The 22140-nt window shown below is 43.3% G+C and overlaps 1 protein-coding gene across 1 annotated transcript in view; it reads left to right on the top strand.

Annotated features, from left to right (window-relative positions):
- The first annotated feature begins 3783 nt into the window (after positions 1 to 3783).
- Positions 3784 to 22140, top strand: part of TAFA1 (TAFA chemokine like family member 1) — a 210946-nt gene continuing 192589 nt past the window's right edge. Inside the window, exons 1-2 of the mRNA XM_038149035.1 lie at positions 3784 to 4400; positions 6494 to 6614. Coding sequence (XP_038004963.1) covers positions 6497 to 6614 — 118 coding nt within the window. The 5' untranslated portion in view covers positions 3784 to 4400; positions 6494 to 6496. The remainder of the gene's footprint in view (positions 4401 to 6493; positions 6615 to 22140) is intronic.

Below are 22140 nucleotides of genomic sequence, written 5' to 3'. Positions count from 1 at the left end.
TTGGATCAGATGTCCTGCAAGAGAGGGAGAAAAGTGGTGAGGACTGAGAAAACAAGTCTCAGGATGAGGAAGGTTTTCCTGGGAATGTATCTATCAAAAGTTCTAGACGTGAAGTGAAGCTCCTGGCTGAGCAGATGTGCACACAGAACATCCAATATTGCTGCACTCATGCAGTGAATGCGGGTTGTGAGTGTTTTACAGGGCCAAGCTGTGTCCAGGGAGCTGGTAAACCTGTGCTCTCCCTGTACCAAAGGAATCCTCCTTGTGCTTCCTGTTCCACTAGGGGAAAGGAAAACAGCCAAGAGCAAGAAACACAGGGAGGCTCAGGGCCCTGGATGAGGATTTCTTGGCTGGTTTTACTCTGGGCTTCACAGCATTGCTGTTCAGGCAATCACATGTAGGCAGCTCAATCTTCACATGCCCAGCTGCTGGTTCTCCATGTGGGATGGTTCCCAGTGGAGGAAAAACTCTGTGGGGTGATGAGGGGGCCAAGCAAAACTGCTCTGCCAGATTTTTGAAAAAGCTTCCACACATGTTGTGAACCTAGGATGAGTGTCAGAAATCTGGCTTTTGGTGGAATTGAGGTAAAATTTGCTGTGAGACTACACTTGGCTCACCTGGGAAGGAGCATTTAGGTAGGGAGGAGCTGCAGTGTGCAGTGCTTGTTGCCCAGGCAGCAGCCAGGGCAGAGTCTGGGATATGGGAAGGAGCTTTGTAGGGTGGGTGGAAGCAGCTGGGAGGGGTGGAGAATGCAATCTGTGAAAAGCAAAGCTTCCTTGTCCCAGGAACACTGGAACTGAGGAGCTTTGCATTTCCAAGGTGGCGAGCCTTCTCCAGACCCTGTGAAATCTGAGCCTGGATGTGTGGTGTTAAACCTCTTCATGGGGAAAAGGCAACTGTGGGGGAAGAAGAGAGGGAGGCAGAGGAGGCAGAATGCAGAAAGCAGAGGCCAGAGGCTCCTGTTTGGGTGCAAGCACCAATCTGCTGTCTGCATGAGCCTGTCTGAGTTGCATATGCTGTCCTTTTCTGTGTGCCCAGAAAATTGTGATAAATAGAGGTCCAGGCAGGGAAGAGCATTTATTTTTATTTGCCTATTTTTGTCATTCACTTGGCATCTCTAGATGAATGGTGGAAGCAGGAGGGAGAGGCTGTTCTCCTTGTGCATGCAGCCCTGGGTGTGGGGCAGATTCTCAAAGAGAGCTAGATTCCTTCTGACCCCTTGCAACCTACCTTCACCTTGGAGATATGATCCAGTGTAATGGTCTGTGCCAGCAGCCCCGTGGAGTCTTTCAGTCAGCGCTGTGGGTTGACAGTTTCCATGCTCTCCAGCTGGACAGCTCAGGTGCTGGTGTCTGTCCTCTCCTGTGTTCCATCAGGTGTCAGAGTGGGGGTGGAAGGATCCTGACACTTCACCTCTCAGCAGTCAGACATAGACCACGTAACCCAAGGGTGTTCTCACCAAAGGGTGTTCATGGATTCATCATGCCCCAGCACTGCCAGGAGCTGCATTCCAGAGGACACCACCTTCAGTCCCATCTTCCTCTTGTCTAGAGACAAATTGCTTGCAGCCTCCCCTTTTCATGAGAAAGCATTTTGAAATGTTCAGACTGCTCACTCGTGGGTTTTTTTTCCTTCCTGTTTTCTCTTCCCAGCATGTCAGTGTCAGTAGCCCCACAATCAACATGGGCCCAGAGGTGCTTGTAAAGCATCATCCCCTCCCTGTCAGAGCCAGCTGAGGAGGCTGAAGTAAACCCCAAACCATCAGGTGAATATGGCACTGTGCTTAGCAAAGAGGGCAAGAGGAAAACGTTTGATGTCTTGTTGGTCCACTGAAAGTTAAAATTGGCAGCAAAGACAACAAAGCAGGTGTGAGGATGCTTCTGCAAGATTTGCCAAGGACTCCTGTGCTCCTGTCTGATGCTGGGAGCCAGGGCAGGCTGCAAGCACAGCCTGTTTAATATTCTCTCTGTCCCTCTGATCTCCCCCCTACCCTGCAGAAGCAACATGTCCCCTGTTTCTGCAGAGCTTGTCCTGAGCAATAGCAGCATCTGTCAGGGGTTATGGTGGCATTAGCCTCATGGAGCTGGGAGTTAGCAGTGCTTGGCAGAGTGACAGTTCTGCTGTACCTTACATAAATCTGTATCTTGAATAAATCTGTCTCTGCCTACTCTGCCAAGGTGTGTGGTCACAATTTGTCTGATTATTCCTGCTGTCCACAAGGCTTTTGGGTTTCTTAGAAGATTAGGTTGGTTGAGACCCTTCTTCTTCATCTTTCTTCACACCACCCCACTTGTATCTTTGCCACAAAGTCCTAAAAGGGATGTATCTTAAACAGGTGTTTATTTTCAAATAAATCCCCATCACCTGCCCCTAACAGGAGCTGCAGAAATCTCCCTGTATTCCTATGGGATTGAATTCCTTGAGCTTCCCTGGGGCTTTGGCAGCAAACCCCAGCAGCCTCCTCCTGCTGACTCCTGCTCTGTGCTGTGCCTGACCCCAGGTACCTTGTTCATCAATACTTCATGGTGTTCTGTTGCCTCTCATCTGCTTTTCTTGAGCCTCCCAGACCCTTCTGGGGCCAGAAAGTAATAACTACCTCAGTTCTTTGATGTCTTTCAATGTCTAAGGACATTCTTCAGGAAAACAAGAAAGCCCTTTTTAAACATATCATTTTATCCCCACCCACAACATGTTTTCAAACAAAGCACCTGAAGAGAAAACTTTGACCCCTTGAAAGCATCTCTGGTCAGTGAGGCCTGGCCTGGGCCACTCTCTTGTCCCCAGCTCTGCTCAGGGATGTGATGGGAGGGTCCATGGCCAGTGATCTCCTGAGTCACTTTGTCACACCCACCTGTCACCAATTGCTTCACTTGTGTTAAGGCTGTAATAGAGACCTGTTCTGAGCACTGTGGCAGAGACCAGTATAACATCCCTGGTCTGCAGGACCAAACACTTGGTGCGTATTACCCAATAAAATACAGCAGCTCCAAAGGAGCATGCGATCTGTCAGGTGAACTCATTGCTCCTCTCAGAGAGTCTCCACTGAGATAGATGTCCTCGGGTGCTGAGGTGGAGGTACTTGAGCGTAAGAGTACTTAGTGCTGTTATTATTTATTATTGTTTGGTGTCTTGTGCTGGTGAGCATTAGTGAAGGTGGCACACTCTTCTACCACAGGTTATCCAGGGAGGAAACAAATAATCCCACATTGTGTTGTAGCACACATCTTGAGCTCTTAAAATGGAAGTTTCTGTTTTGTCTCCAAGCCCTTTTTCTTTTGTAGGCAGACATAAGAGCTGTAATACCAAGTGAATGGTATGTACTAAGTCTATACAATGGCTCTTTAAAAAAAATAATTACATATGGTACAAGAGGGATAGGAAACCACTCCATTCCTGTAAATGGCCACTTAAGACGTGGAGAATAAATAACCGCAATAAATAATCTGGCATAGCTGAGCTTTAGCATTTGGGAGTAAATCAGAGCTCTTTCCCCATTGTCTGCAGAGAAGCCTCGGAGATGGAGTTGGGAGGAAAGATCGCCCTGCGAGTTGTGGCAAGGTGCTGGAAAGCCCCTGGGAGCGTGCAGGAGCCTCCTGCCCTCCGTGCGCCTCGTTCCCCTTTCCCTGCACCTCCCTTCCCCTTCGCAGGCAAGAGACTCCCTTAAATCTCGCTCTCCTCTCGCGTACAGGTGCCGGGAGAAGGCTGGGGAGCGAAGGCTGGGGGTGAGGGCTGTGCTGGCGGACTCAGCCCGTCCCAGGCGGCTCGCCGGCCGGGCGCTCCCTGAGGCCCATCCCCGCCCGCCTCCCTCAGCCGAGCGGCCGCTCCCCTGCGCCGTGCGGGCTCCGCCGCCGCTATTTAAATGCAGCTCCAGTCGCCGGCTGAGCGAGGGCTGTGTCGCTTTAAGGCACATGTGATACTCTCCCGAGCGGGGATGTGTTGAAATAGGCTCGGGCAGGTCCAGCGCCCGGGAGCCGCCGCCTTGTGCCGCCCGTGCGGAGCCGCGGCCGCGCTGCCCGCGCCCGGCAGCTGCTGCTGGGCCCCGCGCGTCCTGCGAGCCGCCCCTCGCCGCCAGATCCCCCCCGAGGGCTCCTCCAGCGCAAGGCGATGCTAGGGAATGATTTAAAGGTGAAAATGAGAAGGTTTCCGCCCCTCAAACCTTGGCCACTTTTCTGACGGCAGTCTGAGAGCTCAGATGTCTTCTTTACTCTGGAAACAGGATTTGTAACGAAAAAGAGATTTTTTCTTTTTTTTTTTTTTTTTTCTACTTTTAATCCTGAGAGAGAAGATTATTGGGAAGCTATAAAAGAAATCCCTTATTGTGGTACAGATGGATTTTAAAAAGTATTAGATCTTTCCGATGAACACTACTAGAGTGCTCTGCTCTTGGCTGGATTACTCAGGTAAGGAGCTTCCTCAGGATTTAAGATTCAGAGAGCAGATCTGGAACTCATCAGACAATAAATGGAAAATATTCTCTGCTGTGTTTCTGTATTAATGATAACACGATCTGTGGGTCAAATTGGGTGTGTGACAGTTTGCTGACGAACGAGTGCGTGAAGAAATGTTTGGAAGAAATTGGGTTTGGGTTTGAGCAAAGGTAGTTTGAAAAAGCGAATGTTTGAGAGAGGTTTTTTTTTTTTATATTAAAAAAAAACCACAAAAACTAATAATAAAGCCTGAGTGGGTAAAGTAAGTCTGCTGTCCATGTGCAAAGAACATGATGCTGGAGGAAAGACACAGGAGCATTTAGCAGGTTGTGGAAGTTTCGCTCTTTGACTGGGATTTTTAAAGTTCAGTTTAAATAACCTGAATACCTGAAATTCCCCTGCGGGAGTCTCACCTTTCCCTTTGCCTTATGGTATAAAAAGCACGGGAGCACCAATTACGACAAGAAGGTGTTAATTCCTGAAGACACGGGAAGCCTCCCGGGAGCTCCCTGATCTGAGGAGATTGAATCTATTTTGCAAGATAAATGGGTCTGAAAAGAGAGGAGGAAAAGTGCATTGTATACTGCAAAGCAAACAGTTGGAAATGAAATTAATTACACGCCAAGCAGTGCATCAAGCACTCAGTACAGAGAAAGGAAGAGCCTCATGCTGATCAAAATAATGTTTTGGTATTCTCTATTAATTATACTTGTCAGTTTATGTGGTTCGTTTCAACTAATTAGACTTAAAAAGCTTCCCAAAGATTCTTCTGCTTTAAAATCAGGGCGAAAAAAAGGATTTATATGCATATATTTTATTACCACAGCATTTCACTATTTTAGTATTGTTCATCTTCCTACTGTCGAAATCCCCTGATATTGCATGCAGATTTTTCTTTTTTTGTAAAGACGTGATTTTTTTTCCATGTGAAATTGAATCTTTCAAAGTCTTTCTGCTCTGTGAAAATGATGTTCAGCTGATTGGATTATTAGATAGAGAGCAGCATCCCGTCATTGGCTGAGTGAGGAGAGTGCCTGAAGTTTGATTAATTTGGCCATCTGAAATGCAGCAGAAGGTGCTGTTAAGGGAACTGGACGATGTGTAGCGTAGCTGAGCCTTGCAAACCTCCAGATCCTTGCAGGCGCTGAGAAAGAGCTGCTGAAGTTAACAAGTCAGAGGGAAATTCAGCCACTTAGTGCAGCCATGAGCACAAGTATGGAAAAAGAGTTGTCTGCACTGGATGGCCAAGTGCTCCAGCACCAGCAGACAAAGAAATTGCCTTTTCCCTTTGCAAAGGGAATATTTTTAAAATTTTGACACTATCTGCTTTGTGGAAACATCAAATCTTCTATAGAGCACATCTGAAATTCAGTCTGGCCATACTCCAGTCCTTGTGCATGCCCAGGTCGAACAAAAGGAAGCTGATTTCATCTGGGGATTAGAACATAATTCTGAGAAACAATTACTTTGTTTGGTAGACAGAAGCATGATTAATAATTAATGCTTGCAAAAGCAGAAAACCAAACAATGTACTGTTACCCTCTGGGTCAGTAATAGCCTTTTTAGTTTTGGGGATGGAGAATTTTGGCAATATGTCTTGGATATCTGAGGATGTGTTATGCCTTTCTGCAATGTATTTAAAGCAGCTTTGATACTGTCTGGACATCATGTTGGTTTTTTCCAGCTGGTGTTGTGACTTTTTAAAATTTGGTTTATATTTTTAACTCCCCTATAAATTGAGCTATGGATCAGTGTGAGAATATTTCCCAGCTTCTGTTTATATTGTGGTTTTTTTTAGTCCTCAGATTATTACAGTTTGATTTTTACCACTGAATTATTAAAGTTACCCAGGCTCCTGTGTTGGTGTCTCTCTACCTCAGCTGTCCTTTTTGGGCATGACCTTTGTTGTACAACAATTGCACCCTGCAGGGGGGGAATAATAATCAAAAGACATTTAGCAAAAGGAGTGAAAAAGAAAAATATTAAAACCACTGTTGTAATGGAAGCTGACTATTGTGTGTGCTGTAAGGCATTGGATAATAATGTGTGTCTAATATTTTGTTTAGAGAATGGCAGTGGTCTCTGCAATGTCCTGGGTCCTGTATTTGTGGATAAGTGCCTGTGCAATGCTGCTCTGTCAGGGGTCCCTCCATCACACTTTCCAGCAGCATCACCTGCACAGACCAGGTAGGACTGAGCTCAGCTCTGGGCTTGCAGGCTCTCTGCCCGTGCTCCTGTCTGTCTTGATGAATGATTGACTAATCAAAATTCTCTTTATCGTTTAAGTTTTATGAGTTGTTTGCCTTTGTATTGCACAGCAGCTGTTTTTTGGTGAACCTGATGTGTGTTGTGCTTTGCCAATCCAATGTGGGAATAGTCATGTTTAATGACATTTTCTAGTAATTGCCCAACATAAAAAATCCCATTGTGTGTAACGGTTCAGGTCCTGTGTCCTTGTTTCTCTCTCCCCTTCTTCCCATTTGGTGAAGTTCTGGAATTTCTGTGGAACTTGAACACTGTGAAAGCACAGGTTTGTGGAACTTTGTACTTATCTGACCCAAACTGGGTTCTGGTTTGTTCCTTAAACCACGGGCACCGAATCTGGAGGTCGGGTGTTTGCCTTGGGTTAAAGGAGACACACTCATTCTGAGGCTCTCAAGTTTACCTCTGAAATTGATGGGGCTGTAAAAGTGTGTCCTGGAGGAGAATTTGGGGCTGTGAATAGAGTGCAGTGCCTGTAAATGCAGAATCAATCCCACAGGTTAGCAGGGGAGAACACAGCTCACTTGGTCTGCAGGGACAGCACAGCAGTGATTTTGTTGTGTTTTTATTAATAGAAATGGATCACATAACTCCTTCAGCTGCTAATTGCACACTGAAGAATGTGCTATGCTAGAAATTGAGGTGGTGGCATTTTCTAGCACAGTATTTTCATCTGGTTAAAATTAAATGGGCCAAGAATGTCACTTAACCAAATCTGAATCTAAAGAAAAGGTGGGAGGGGCTTTAAGAGTTGTAGAAATGAAAGATGGAAAGTGTTAACTCACAGTGATGAGTCATTTTACAATGTGGCATTTAATATTTTAATGTTTTTTGATCAAATTATATCCCTTCAAAGACAGATGGTCTTGAACACAGGTCTTTAGCAACTTTAAAACTCAAAGTTTTCCCAAGTATGTTTCATGCCCAGAAATTACAGGTATTGACATTGCCTTGGTTTGTTCTAATAAAACATAAATATTATAGAGAAATAGACCAAAATCCTTGCTAGGCCAGGTCTCAGTGCCCATGTTAGAGCATCAGATTAACCAAGGGTGTTACCTTTACCCCCTGGCACTGGAAATCTGGGAGTGCTTGAACTTTGAGAGGTGAGGGACTTATTTGGGACTTGCAGAGATTTATTGTCGTGCTATTGTCAGAAATGCTGCTGGTTATTTGAGTGTGTCCCTAGTGAAGGAAGGGGGAAGAAATGAGCCCAGCTGCACAGGTATGTAAAAGGAAAACGTAATATCATTTTATGGAATCAGTTGAAACAAGTGACATTATGAGAAAAAATGAGAGCTGGGCAGATCCAGAGCTCTGCAACATTTGCCTAAGCTTGAAAAATCACCTTTTTTATGAAGCAAGAGCAGCAAGACACTGAATGCATACCAAATGTTGGGGAAATGTGAAAAATGACAAAATCTTTCACTCAGGGATGTGCTACAGATAGAGTGAAGGTTTTACAGCTGCCTCATCACCTACTTAGAAGCAGCCAAGCTTTCCCTCCTGCGAGCCTGGCTCAGGCAGCTTCTCTGCACCCTACGTGAATAAGATTGATGGTGTTCTGATCCCAGGCAGCCAATTTCAGTCTCTCAAGAAATAATCCACTACATTGACAGATGAGTGGAATTTGACATGGTGTTCACCTCAAATTCAGATTGTGCTGCACCTGGGAAGTACCAGCCTGTGAGTGTCCTTTAGGGAAACTCTTAGATATTTTGGACGATTTCTGCTGTCACAACAGAAAATCAAGACAGTGGGTTTTTTTTATAAGGCCATGAATTTGCAGTCTGCCAACTGAATGTGAAAGGTTGTACATAAAAGGGATGGAAATATGTTAACTAGCAAACTGAGTGATTTTAATGTATTCAGCTGCAGTCCCTGAGCACACCCTATTTTTCATATTTATATTATTAGGAATGCGTAGTTTGCTTTTAGTTAGAAACTGTGTAAGTAAGATTAAAATGTTCAGCCAAATAAAAGTGAATAAAAAATGGATGCAGATGAGCCAAAGCATAATTTCAGTAATTTAATACTTGGGATATGAAATTTCAACTTATGGAATCATGGCAAACAGAGCTGTAATCAATAGCATGCTCAGCATACCTTTTCTTTCAGTTTGTGATCATGCATAGATAATGAGCTGCTCTAAAATAAGAGAGTTGGAGAAGTTCATCTCCATCATGGGGTCACTTTGGTACAAGATAATTAAAAAGGCAGGTTCCACCCCATCTTGTGCTTCTCGTTCTTGATGAATAGAAGAGTCTCACTGAGCACAGGAAGGTGCAGGTAGAAGATAAAATCCTCTTGGAGTGTATTTAGCATAATAAACTTGAACTGAACACAGTGGATTAGCACAGTGAATGTATCCATCTGGACCACAGCAGTTAATCCAGTTTTGAAACCCTGGAAATCAAGGGCAATATATTAAAAAGTTAGTTTATCATCAGAGATTTCTGAGCTTGATCTTAGTTCTGGAAGAAAAAAAAAAATTTCTTAAGCAAGTATCTGAATGGATTGAAATAGATTTTAACACACGGTGCAATCATAGAAGCTTAAAGCTTCTTTCCAGTGCAGTATAATTTTTCACTTTTATAATTCAGTACTTCTTTATTCAGTTAGATGACTTAGCAGAAGGTATGAACCTAGAAGCAAATGTGATAAACTCTTCTACATGACAGTATTTGTGGCTGACTGTGGCTTTATTTTCTGTGAAGTGTTGGCAGGTGGGCCCAGGTAGTAGGGCCATAGTAAATGCTGCTTGCTTATAAGATGAATGAGGTTGTATTATTTGTGCCTGTTCATTAATTCTTTCTTGTCTCATTAACACAGTGAGGAGTTTGAGTGCTGCTCTTAAATATTGGTGCCTGTTCTTTTGACTAGGGTAGGTGAGAAAGAGGAGACCTGGGAGTAAACCTGCAGAACCCTACTGCAGTGTAATTCTCCTTGGGCAATACTCATGGCTTTCTGCAGGGCTTTTTATGACTATATTTCATTTTCATGAAAATCATGTTAGGCAAAGGATGTGTGAAAGCATTCACAGGAAATAACTTTATGTGGAAACAAATCTCCATCTTCTTTGCAAGCTTGTCATTTCTGTGTGATTTAAGAAGAAGCAGTGGTAATGAAAAGAATTCCATGCTGGTTGTTTTGGTCTCTAAGATACACACAGTTGTAGGGCTGTGGAATTGGCCTGAGGGGTTAGAGTGGACGTGTTGATTTGCAGAGTTATCTGAGTGCCTGTGATAGTTCATTGATCATCTGATTGACAGGATTGATCCTCCCAGCAGCAGGAAGTAGATGCTGGGATTTGGTGACATAAGATATTAGCAAAGTACAGGACTCAAGTTAAAAAAAAAAAAATAAAGCAGCCATCACCCTTTCAATCATGCTGTTCTTTGCAAAATTCTGACATTGTTTCATAACAAGGTTTTGGATATTTCAGCTGATCACAGGTGACAACACAGGCCATGTGTTACTTGGAAGGACGTAGGATTCACCGGTAAGTTTGTGCAAATGAATGAGGTACACATCAAGTTAGTCTTGTGTTCAGTGTAAAGATGGAAGGCAGGCACAAGCAGAACAAAGTACCCACTGTAGCACTGCTGACATTTGCAAATATGTTAATTAAAAATGGAATTTTATGATGCTAAACATGAAGTACCTTTTATTGTGACAGTAGTTAATGATGTGCCTATTAAAAATCTTCTCAAGGAGTGATTCTCTGTACTACATATTACAAGATGGAAAAATCACTCTCAAAGCAATTCTGCACCAACTAACAAGGAACATCAACCTAAGGATGCTGTGAGCATGTTTCTCAGTAGACAGCATTTTGCAGAAACTGTAGTCTGTGGCTGTGAGCAAAAAATGTCTTAGTTCTGATCTTGGCCTTCCCACTGATTTTTTTTATAGCCCTGAGGTAAATGCATATTTTCACTGTTCAAAAGGTCTGCTATTTTCATATGCCCCATATATGTGGCTATTCAGTTCAGAACAGGCAGGGTTTTGAATCTAATTCCTCAGGAAAGTATAAATAAAACGTGTCTCTGCTTTGAAGAACAATTGAGATTTGGAAGGTGAGTTCAGCAGGATTTTTGCTCTTGCTGTGGACAGAAGCAAGTGTGGCACTAGGCAGTTAACATATAAAAGTTTCTGTGATTAGCAAGAATTGTGTTTCATTAATCACATGGTGTGAATGCAAACTGTTGCCTTCAGTATACAATGTTCAAGTTGCCAGTTGCCAGTATACTATGTTCAAGTTGTTCAAGAGCACAGCCAGCCACGGCCAGGAAAGGTGACAGCTATTGTTTCTTGCTGTGTTAATTAAAATCAGCACATTTTTAAGTTCTAAGGTCTAACTCAGTTTTCATTTACACCAGCAAATGCACAGGAAGCAGCACAGTGCCCTGGTTTGTTCACAGACAGAAAATCCTGCTCACAAGGAGCTGTTCCAGTCACTCACTGGAAAGATCTCCCTTGTGATACCTTTGTTATACACACCTGGCCTTAACAGGCTGCTCTTGAAAATGTGAAATTACCAACTGCTAAGTGAAGAAATCCAGGTTGTAAGTACCTACTGTGTTCCTGGTCACATCCAAAATACATTTGGATGTATGTGGGCACGTATTTTGTTTAGGAAGAGAACTGATGTGACAAAATCAACACTTAAGCATGAGGTAGGGTTTCCAGCAGCATGATGGCAATGAACTGCCTGCTGTGCTTGTGTGATGGGCTTGTTTACAGCAGCAAACTTGATCAGAAGTATTGCCCCCTGTGATTTTGGGGTTTTTGATTTTTTTTTTTTTTTTCTGAAAAATCAAACCTCTGAAACAAAACCAGCGTGGCTCCAGGGCGTGCTTGGAGATAGGGTTAGCCATGGGAGTTTTTGGGTCTGTTGCCTGGGTCACAGGGGAGGTAAAGGGGAAGGGATAGGTTGGCATTGCCAGGGATCAGGCTGTCCTCCCTGATGGCAGGTCAGTGGCAGGAGCAGAAGGGCAGCTGGGATCCTCGCAGCTTGGTGCAGGTGGAGGAGAGCTGTCACCAGTGACACTGCTGAATGTGTCACCTGGTTACTGCTGATCCAGGGAGATGGAGCAACCGGGGGAGCAGGCGTGTCAGCTGAATGGGCTGTGAAGAGCAGGATGGCCAGGGTGTGCACGGGGGCCCTGAGCAGCCGGGGGGGCTCCCCAGGAGCTGCTGGAAGCATGGCTGCATTCCCCACGGGGTGCCACCTTCTCTTCCCCCTGTTGGGTGTGGTATTTTCCGAGGTCCCCAGGACAGAGGAGGAATTGATGAATCTGACTCCGTGTTCTTAGAAGGCTAATTTATTGCTTTATGATATTATGTTATATTAAAGAATACTATACTAAAACTATACTAAAGAATACAGAAAGGATTCATCAGAAGGCTTAACAAGAATGATAATGAAAAAAACTCCTGACTGACTCCTCAGAGTCTGACACAGATGATGGTGATTGGTTCTAAAGTGAAACCAATGAAACAATCACCTGTTGGATAAATCATTTCCAAAGCAGCAAAACACAGAAGTAAATGAGATAATATTTTGTTTTCCTTTTTCCCTGAGGCTTCTCAGCTTCCCAGGAGAAAATCCGGGGCAAAGAGATTTTTTAGAAAATATGATGGTGACAGTTGGCTACCACCTTTTCCCCGCAGTGGGTGCACTCCTGGGGGCACCCTCACTGCACACTTTGTGCAAACCAGCAGTGGCAAAGTGCTCCCAGAGGGACAATGGGATGATGCCTCCTGTGTGGGTGCTCTGCACTGACGTTCTCTGTGCTCTGGATTAGTCCCCCTTCCTCCTGGCCATGCTCCTGTCCCCATCCCATGCCACTTCAGCTCTCCCTCTCTCTCTCTGCAGGCACACACTTGGGCAGGAGCTGCCCTGGGGAAGCAGGGACCAAAAAGCTCCTCTTGCTGTGCTGGCCCCAGCAGCATCTCCTGCTCCCAGCCCTGTGCTGAGCCTCCCTCTCCAAGGGCAGCCTTGTGAGTCATGCAGGAACCTTTCAGTGCACACCACTATTTGTAGCTTGCTGTCATGGCCTTAAAGACTGTGGGAATTCATTCTGGGGTGGTAAAATCCCAAGGAAAATTTGGCACCTACAAATATAAACCCCAGAGGCAAACTACATTGCCCTGCACTGAAGTATTTCTGCTGATAACATCAGAAACATGCCTTTAATGATTAGTCTGCTTTAGTCCAAGGCTCATTTATATTTTAAAAAGTAATATTCAAGTGCATTGCTTCATGAGATTGATGTGTTTTCCCCTTTAAGTTTGATATTATTTTATCCTGTCTATAATCTTTGTGTTTCCTTCTGAATGTTTTTCTTTCCACTCTTTGAAACCAGCCTGTGCTGTGAGCAAGATTTTTTTTTTCCTGATGGAATTCAGCATTTTTTTGCTGTTTTCAGATGCCCTATACAGAGCATTTTCTCCAGCTGATCTTACTCCTTTGCACGGGAGTGATGCTGGAGCTTTCTGTTCATCGTGCCCTGGGAAGGGACCACGAGGACTGCAGCACAGTTGGAGTCTAAATTTATGAGACTCAGGCAGTGATGCACAATGGGGAATCGGGGGTGTAAATTAAGCTGAATGAAGTTACACAGCCCAATGTTTCTGTGACTCATATTTCTACACTCTATTTAGATTGTTTTTTGACATCTCTCTCTTGCCTTCTGTATTTCTTTTGGAATACCAGTTTGCCCCTTTTCCTTCACAGTGGGTAAAGAAAACACTCCTGCCCTTCTTGAAAGGTCGCTTCAGTGACAGCAGCATGCAGGATCACTGTTGCTGTCATGATAATCAATAACTGTGTCCTACTGTTCCATTGTAATCCTTGTTTTGAGAAAACAGCTTGGCTTGGGAATGGAAATGATGGCAGAAACAGAAAATTTTACTCGGTTTTGGATGATGTGAGAGGGATTCCTTGAGAATCAGCGAGTGAAGTGCAGTACATAAACAATCTGTTGGGATGGGTACCCTTGTTGAGGTGCAGGTAACCCAGGGAGTAAGCTGCTCTCCATGAGCAGCTCCCACCCAGCCACATGTGCTGGGAAATTTTGGGAATTGGGCACAAATATTTCTACCATGAACAGTTAACTTTTATTTGTATACCGTGTACCTTAACTCTTATAAATGAATAGGCAACTGAAAACCAGCTTAAACAGGGATCCTTGTCTCTTGATTATCAGTAGAGCTGTTGGGTCAGATTAAAGAATGTTTTTAATCCATCCTTGTGCACGATCCAAAGATCTGCTGGATTAATTTAGTTTCCTGTAGTTGACAAATCTGAATCAAGAACCCTCATTTTGAACTTACCAAAAAACAGGGAGCAAAATAAAATACACTGTCAATTAAACTGTGTACAAGTGAGAGTTATATCTGTGGAGAACTTGATTAAAGACTCCTATGCATGTACATATCAGTTTGTTGGAAAGTGAGGAACCTGGGACTGTGATTTTTCTGTGTAAATAATGTCAGCAGCCAAAGGCTCTACAGATCAACCTGGGTACGGGCAAAAACCTCAGGATCTAAACTGCACTCCCTGTTAAAATTTTATTTTTGCTGTCCTCATTACTGCTCTCCAAAAGTGCTGCTAAATATTGCTGGCAAGCAAGGCTTCAGTACAATTGTACTGCGTTGTTTGGGATTTATTAATTATAATCTTTTCTTGCAGAGTCTATTTATATTTGATCATGACATTAATTGGTTGCCAAAACAAACTAGAGTTAATGGTGTTTAATTAAGTGCTTGAGAGCAAGCAAGGACATTTTATTTGGAAAATTGGTTTCATTGATTTATATGTTTGTTTCTTACAAGTACATGCAGAAATGAAGGGAACCTATTGGTTAGCACCTCTTTCCTACATGCTGCCCAGGAATCCCAATAACACAGTGGTGATTGAACATGTTCAAGAGTTTAAAAGTATCTGTAGCTCATATATTTGCCTATATAAACATATTAAAAAGTAAGTGTTCACATTCTGAATTTAAGCAAAACCAAAATCCGGACAGAAATGAGATCAAATAACTCTGAAGCTATCATTAAGGTCATGTTCAGAACACTGCATTTTGAAAAAAACACATTTCAGAGAAGACCTTGGCTTCATTTCTGGACTGGCTGAAGGTGCTGAGGATAAGGAAGGCATGGTAAAATACACTGAAATACTACTAGATATAGGTACTTCCTGTAATTATATTAATAAACTCCATTATTTTATTTCTATGATACAGTAAAGCCTATGCTTTCTATCATATCTGTAAAATTGGCTACTTTTACAGTTCAGAAACCTTTGAACACCAGCCTATTTCATGTTTTAAAGCCAAAACTGGAACTGAATAAGAAATTCTGAGGACTTAGTATTTGGAGATTTTGTTTGTTTTTAAGAATCAGTTTCCTAAGTTGAAACTTTAAAAAGTGATTCCATGTCTTTGTGCCTTCTTTATTTCTGCCTTGATATTCCTCATTGGGGGAAAAAAAATTATCCATGTAGGTATCAGCAGCTACACAAAACAAGCCATCATGCTGATAAGGACATAAATCCTGTCTGGAAGCAGAAATTCAGGTCTGCCACTGGCTGCTTCTTTCCCAAGAGGAATCAAAACCACCGAGAGCTCAAATTCAAAACCAGGGTGAACATGAGGAGGGTCTTGTGTGTCCTTCTGACTGGTACCAGCTCTTGGTTTTGTTTAGAGCAGCACTGAAATTAAAGTAGGTCTGGTGTTTTCAGAAGTTACCCCTTTTAACACAAGGATACACTTTTCATTAAACAGCAGAAATCTGGGGGAAAACCTTGCTTCAATCATAAGCTCTCATGGCTAAGATAACACAATCTACTGTGACTTTCATTAACACATTAAATTCCTCTTTTTGGTTACTTGCATGGAGTGCTTTCAGATTTAGGTGGTCAGCCAGCCAGAAGTCCCTGCTGTGTGAAACAGGAGGACCCAAGGGATGAATTGAGCTCACAGAGGTTTTTGAGTTCCTAATTGTTTTCAGTGTGCTGGGACAGGATCTGACTGAAAATGACTGTGTCTAAGCCGGCTCCCACATCTGTAGTGTCATTATTTCTTTAGCAGTATCTTTTTGTGAAGCTTTAAAATGCAGCATTTTTTTCCCTCCAGGTAATTAGAAACTGTTTCCTCAGCTGACATCTCAGTGCTTTCACCATTAATTCAGCTGCCTGGGTGGTGTTTATCCTAACCTTGTTTTGAGTTTCTCCAACAAATAGATGACTCCTTTAGTTCTAATTTAGTTTCTCTTGGTATTTCTATTATCTCTTTCTAGTTGGCAGGCAAGGAAATCAGATGTGCTTCAAATGAAACCATTTGTCATGGATTAGTGCATGCAAATGCCTTGATAACAGCAGTAGACAAAAGCTGTGAGTGTCTAGGAAGAGAAAATTAACAAGGCCAAAGCAGCACTGATAGCTGTCCCTAAATGAGATTATTCAATGCCTTAGAGCAGGGCAACACTTCTGTGCCCTCCCTTGACATTTGTCCTCTACTGAAATCTCAATACATTAGGGAAATTCACAGTGAAGCCTGTGAAGTGGGGAAGTGTCTGTGGCAGCTCGTGGCTTTCCCAGCAATATGGACAATCAGGGTCTTCCCTTTGTCCATTAAAAGCCAGCAGAGGTGGAGGATGGAGCTCGCAGGTGGGCAAAAGTGGAGAGAAAACATTAATGGTCCTCCAACCTTGTGTATCCCAATTTGCCCCAGCACACTGGGAGTCAGGAGAGCTGCCAGGCAGGACACAGGGAATTCTGTTGAGGTGGAATGAGGTCAGCTCCTCCTCGATGACTTCTGTGGAAGTATTTTGCATTTCCTTCTTTCCCTGAGGGCAGAATTGGGTGATTGTTTAATGCTGATTCCTGCTGCTGATAGCACGCTGAAATGAATTAGTTGAGTGATTATTAGATATTTATCTCATGCTTGTTGTGGTTACTCCAGTTCCATTATGAGCCTGGTTGGTCTCTTCTGAGTCCTGAGGGGTAAATGTGAGCTCTGGAGTTCCCTGCTCAAAGGATGGAGGGAGGAGGAGCTGAAACACAGTTGGAGGAAGGGGAATTTTGAGGTGCCCTGACTGGGAGCAGGCTGTGGGCAATGAGCATCCAGGGCACATGGCATTTCTAACCCTCCAAAACCACCCCTGGGAGATCATCAGACACAGAGGCTGTCATTCAGTGCAAGGTCCACAATGTAGGCAGATTACCAGCTGTTTTCTGTGGGTTTTTATCCTGTTTCAGTCTTTATTTTCCCTCTCACTTCCTCTAAACCAATTTCCTCTGTTTTCTCTAAATCTTCCTTTATGTTAGCTTTTAAGGCTCTCACTTTTGGAAAAGGCTTTCTGAACTCCCTCCTCTTAGTTAATGCACCTTGATGTGGTGTTTGAGCAACAAAATTCCATTTGATTTCATCCCAATTTGAACATCAGTGATATCTTAATAAACTAAATAGTTTTAAACAGTTTTATTTAAAAAAAAAGGATCCAAATGGAGCTATTTGATAAAAAACTTGAAATGCTAGAAAGAATTTCCTACTGTTACTATTGGTAGGATAGATTGTTTTCTAAGAAAAACTGGGAAAAATAGAAATCATAATGTAAAATATATATATAAAATTATATATATGTATATAAAATATAAATCATCTTCTACCCATAGGAAAAACTATTTCTGTTGATCAGAATCTTCCAGTGGGAAAGATTTTGTAGTGGTTTCTGGTGTCTACCCACCCCACACGTGTTTTGATTGGTACCTTCTACAAGCAGTGTGGTATTCAGCAGTCCTTTGCAGCAGTCAATCCTCTGAGGTTCAGGCTATGCAAGTCCCTCCCTAAACCCTGTTCTTAGGTGAAATGAATTATTTCTTACCTTCCTTTCTTGGTTTTTAGCCTATCAAAGGAAAAGGTGTAATCTCTAGTGTCTAGAGATGGAAACAAGGTACAAAGAAGTATCAGATTTATACTGAAGTCCTTCTGATGAGGACTGTGTGTCTTTAGTATGCTGCTCCCTAGATCTGAGGGGCTGTGCTCTTTAACAGGTGAGAAGAGATTATCCCTTAGTCCTGGCAGAATCTATGAATCAAAATCTGGAGGAGAAATTCACGCTGAGTTTGGAATGCAAACTTGCTTTTAAGTGTACCTATAATAAATAATTTTCTCTGTATAAAGCACTATATAAATTAGTATTTTAATTTTCAGATATCTTACTCTGAGCTGTGGCCTGTCTGCTTTCCAAGTGCTTTAATGTCCAGCTTTCACATAGGAGGCAAAGATATAAGCAAAACTGAAATATGCCTTTGTTGGGAGGGATTATTCCATATTTTGATAGCACATATGGGTCTCAGAACCTCATTTGGTACCAAAAAAAAAAAGGCAGCCTAATTTTACAGGGACTCTAGCACTGCCTGTTTGGTTTTTTTCTCTTTCTGGCCAGCCCAGGGACAGCCTGTGCAGCATGCAGCAGTGGAACAGGCCATCGGAGGAAACAGCTCTCCCCCAGGAGCACATTTCTGGGACCTGGCAGGGAAACAAGTGAGATTTTGTTACTCTGCTCCTCACAGAGCTGCCAGACCCTGTCCAGAGCAGGATCCTCTCCCTCGTGCTGTGTCCTTGGCATGGCTGCTCTGGGCAGGGTGATGGATCAGGAGCCTCTCAGCTCCCTCTTCTCATGGAATCAAGAGCTTTGCCTTAAGCCAACTTCACGCTGGCTTAAACTTCCATGGTGGTTAAGCTGTAATGGCTCAGACTGCCCCAGCTGAGAGGTGTAAAGAGCCCTCGTGTTGCTGGTGCTCAGCTGACAAACAAATTGTGCCATGTCAGGGAGTGTTTCCCTGCCCAGGGAATGTCCAGGCTCTCAGCTGAGCTGCAGAGTGGCAGTGCCAGCTTTGCTTCCAGTGTGGAGCTTCCCACTTTCTACTTAACTGCTTCCTTAAAGAGGGGAGAAGATTGGGTTTGTCTTAGGACAGAAGGGCTTCCTCTTTAGCCATGTTTCTCACTCGAAACCTACACTTCCACCTGAGTTTAGTGCTGTGCCTTCAGCCTTTCCCAGGCAGGCTAAAATGGATTTTTTGTAACTCATGGTATTTTTTGAAACGTGTCTAACTTGCAGATATTACCTGCTCACTGTTACTCAATAGCCAATTCTTGCAGGCCAGCTACAGCAGTGTGGAAACTTGTGTCAAGATAAATGTCATTTTATAAAGGGGAAAAAAATCGGACTATTTCTTTTGCTGCAATTGAAAAAAAAAACCCAAAACCTAAATCTCTTGTTTGATTCCATAAACACAGATTACTCTGGGGAAAGCTCCAGAAGATCAGTCCCAAAAGAGGACAATGCTCTGGCAATCCTGGGTGGAAAATCACCTGTGATTGTTGTCTTGTTTGGCCCAGCCAAAGGTGTGGGCACACACACTTAGCAGGGACAGGATGCTGTTAAGGTCCTGCATGTCCTTCCCCACTGATGGCCAGTTCTGGGCTCTGGCTGTTGAGGTTGACTGCAGAAGTTTTGCTTCTCATTTGTTGGAATCTAGAAAACCTCCAAGCTGGAGAAAGGTCTCTCTGTGATTTATCTCTGTTTTGGCCACACAAAAGCTCTGAGGGTCCATAGATACTTATCAGCATTTTTGTTTCATGTGATGACTTTTTTGCTCTTTTTGCTGTCATAGAATGAATTGTTTGTCCCACTTCAGATTGGAGTCACCTCTTTGGACTGGGGAGTCCTGGCAAAGTCCAGAAGATCCTTCCCCCCTCACACAGTGAAAAGGTGACCGAGCACCAGCTGCTGCCCTCAGCCTGGCTTGCAGAAAGTGTCTGGAGGCTCTCATTAGGCCTTGAGTATCAAACTAAGACTTGATTCCCTCTCCACTGAGAATTAATGTAAAAATTGCTCATTGAATCTCTTGTTGTGATAAGCTTTCATGTGCTTGAGTAATTGTAGTAAATTTTTTGTTGTGACAATTGTTTATTTTTTAGTTTGAAGGAATACAGGGTAACAGTCTACATTTTGAAAAGCAGTATTGCTTTTGTTGTGTGACTAAAGCAGTGTAAATAATTGATTTTTTTTTTATATATGACAGCCAAAACAAGTTATCAAGTGTTGGTTTGGTGCAGTATTTACATTTTGTAATTAGTTTAGAACCACTCGATTGTTTTTCTTACTAAGTGGAAAAGAAGAAATAGAAAAGAAAATTTGAAACAATTTGACAAATTTCTAGAAACTGAAAGAAGAGTGAGGAAATGGCCAGATGAATAAAAACACTGGTAGATGTAGTAGACTAGCAGTACTAGATGGTACTGCTTCTTTCCTTAAATAGATTCATTTCAGATTATCTCTGATCAGAAGTTGTGTTCTGCTTTAGGAGCTGACTCTTCATCTTTCTCCCTAAAGTAGAGCTGTGGTGTTAAGATATGGCTGGAGGGGAGAGTGCCTTCCAATAGCTCTTCAATTTTACATCTTGAATAAATAAATAAGAGACCAGAGATGAGATATCAGGATTTTTCTGTCTCACTTTTTATGAGACAGAAAAAAAAAAACAACAAAAAAACCCATTCCATTGCTGTCAGTCTCCATGGCTGAGGCAGTGTTCTGTGGAAGTTTGGGTGGCCTTTGAGACAGCCCCTAACCCTGCCAGAAAGGGAGGAGATGGACCAGACAGACCTGAAATCTCTGCTCTGAGCTGGTGGGGCAGTTGCTGGTCATTCAGAACTTAATATATGTGAAAAGGAGGTTTTAACTAGCAAAGGGTGCATATCACAAGAGCAGCTTGTTCCAAAGTTCATTATCTGGACAGGGAACACGTTGGCAGATTTTTCTTTCTTTTGGGAGAAAGTTGAATTCCTGCCCCCTAACTCTCAGACCGGTGTCAAAGACAGACTTTCTGCTGTTCTGCTGGGATTGATCTCAAGGCTTGACCTGTAGCTTCTCTCTGAGTTTTGGGGGAGGCCAAGGCTGCACCAGCCCTGCCTGTGGCCACTGCCGATCCATTCAGGAAGAAGCAGGAGCCCAGAGGGAGGGAAGGCAAAGCTTTGACAAACCCCTGTTTGTCTGCAGTGCTGTTCTGTTTTGCTGACTTCAGTCATCTGAAGACCTCTGCTAATTTAATGAGCACATTTCACTTGTCAGTGTGACAGTTATCCGTGTCAGACACCAGTACTCCTCCTTTAACACACTACTGCAGCAGTTATTCTGTGTCCTTGAAGAAACTCAGACTGAAATAGTACTTTGGGAGATGCTTTTAGGGTTTTGGGGTTTTTTAACAAAGTATTAAAAATGTGTTTATCTTAGTAATATCTGCTTTTGCCATTTTTATGGAAACTCAGCTCTGCCTTGCACAGCACTACTGTGCTCCTCTTCTGGAGAAAGCAGCATTTTCTCTCAGCGGTGGAGCTCTGTGTGATCTAATAGCAATCACTGAATCCAGCAATTGTGAAAACTCTCCCTAATTGGGCCTTTTTCATTGCAGGGAGGGTGCAGGGGATTGTGGTGGTATTCCTATGCGGACATATTTGTTTTAAAGTAGACTGGCAGTAAATGATTGAAGTGCCAGGAGATGTTTAGTGATATGTAGACTTGTGGGGGAAAAAAACAAAACCTCACACATTTCTGATAGGAACATACCACTTTCAGCAGGTTGCAAATTTGAGTAACATTGAGAGAGAGGTTGAGATCTGATGTGTTGGGTTTGGCCGGGTTTGGTGGCAGGAGGGGGGCTCCAGGAGTGGAGCAGTGAGAAGCTGCCAGAAGCTTCCCCTTGTCTGCCAGAGCCAATGCTGGAGACTCCAGGATGGCTCTGCTGGCCAAGGTCAAACCCATCAGAGAAGGAGGCATCCACAATAATACAGGGATTTGGGAAGGAGGGAGGGAATTTGGGACTAGAAAGAGGGGAGGCATGGGAGGGAAGGTGTTTCTGAGACTTGTTTTTATTTCCCATCATTCTGCTCTGGTTTGGTAATAGATTAAAGTGATTTTCCCAAGTCAAGTCTCTTTTGCCTCTGACAGTAACTGGGGAGTGGCCTCTCCCTGCCCTGCCTGTCCAGCTGAGAAGAGCAGGGATGGAAGAGCTTTGGTGGGCACCTGGCATCCAGCCAGAGTCACCCCACCACACCAAGGGTTTAAGTTTTTTATTTTTATTTTTTTAACCTTTTTCCAAAGCCTTGTGATGCTTGTTGAAGTCCCAGCCCAGTGTTGTGATATCTTTTTGTGCTGTTTCCCATCTCATTGGATGATCTCTTGCTGTCGAATCTTAGAGCCCCAACTTTCTGCCAGCAGAGAGAGAATAGGGTGTGAAACACTTTGGATTTTGATGGCCCTTCATGTGGAATAGAAAATGTAGGTTCATTTCATAGCTGACAAAGAGCTATTATTTATGTTTCTTAGAAAACAACGAAGAACGTCCAAGAATCTTTTTTTGCCATTATGGATTACT

This window comes from Motacilla alba, chromosome 12 (genome assembly GCF_015832195.1).
Source record: "Motacilla alba alba isolate MOTALB_02 chromosome 12, Motacilla_alba_V1.0_pri, whole genome shotgun sequence".
NCBI lineage: Eukaryota > Metazoa > Chordata > Aves > Passeriformes > Motacillidae > Motacilla > Motacilla alba.
The sequence above is the reverse complement of the archived record's forward strand: the minus strand, read 5'-3'. Positions and strand labels throughout refer to the sequence as shown.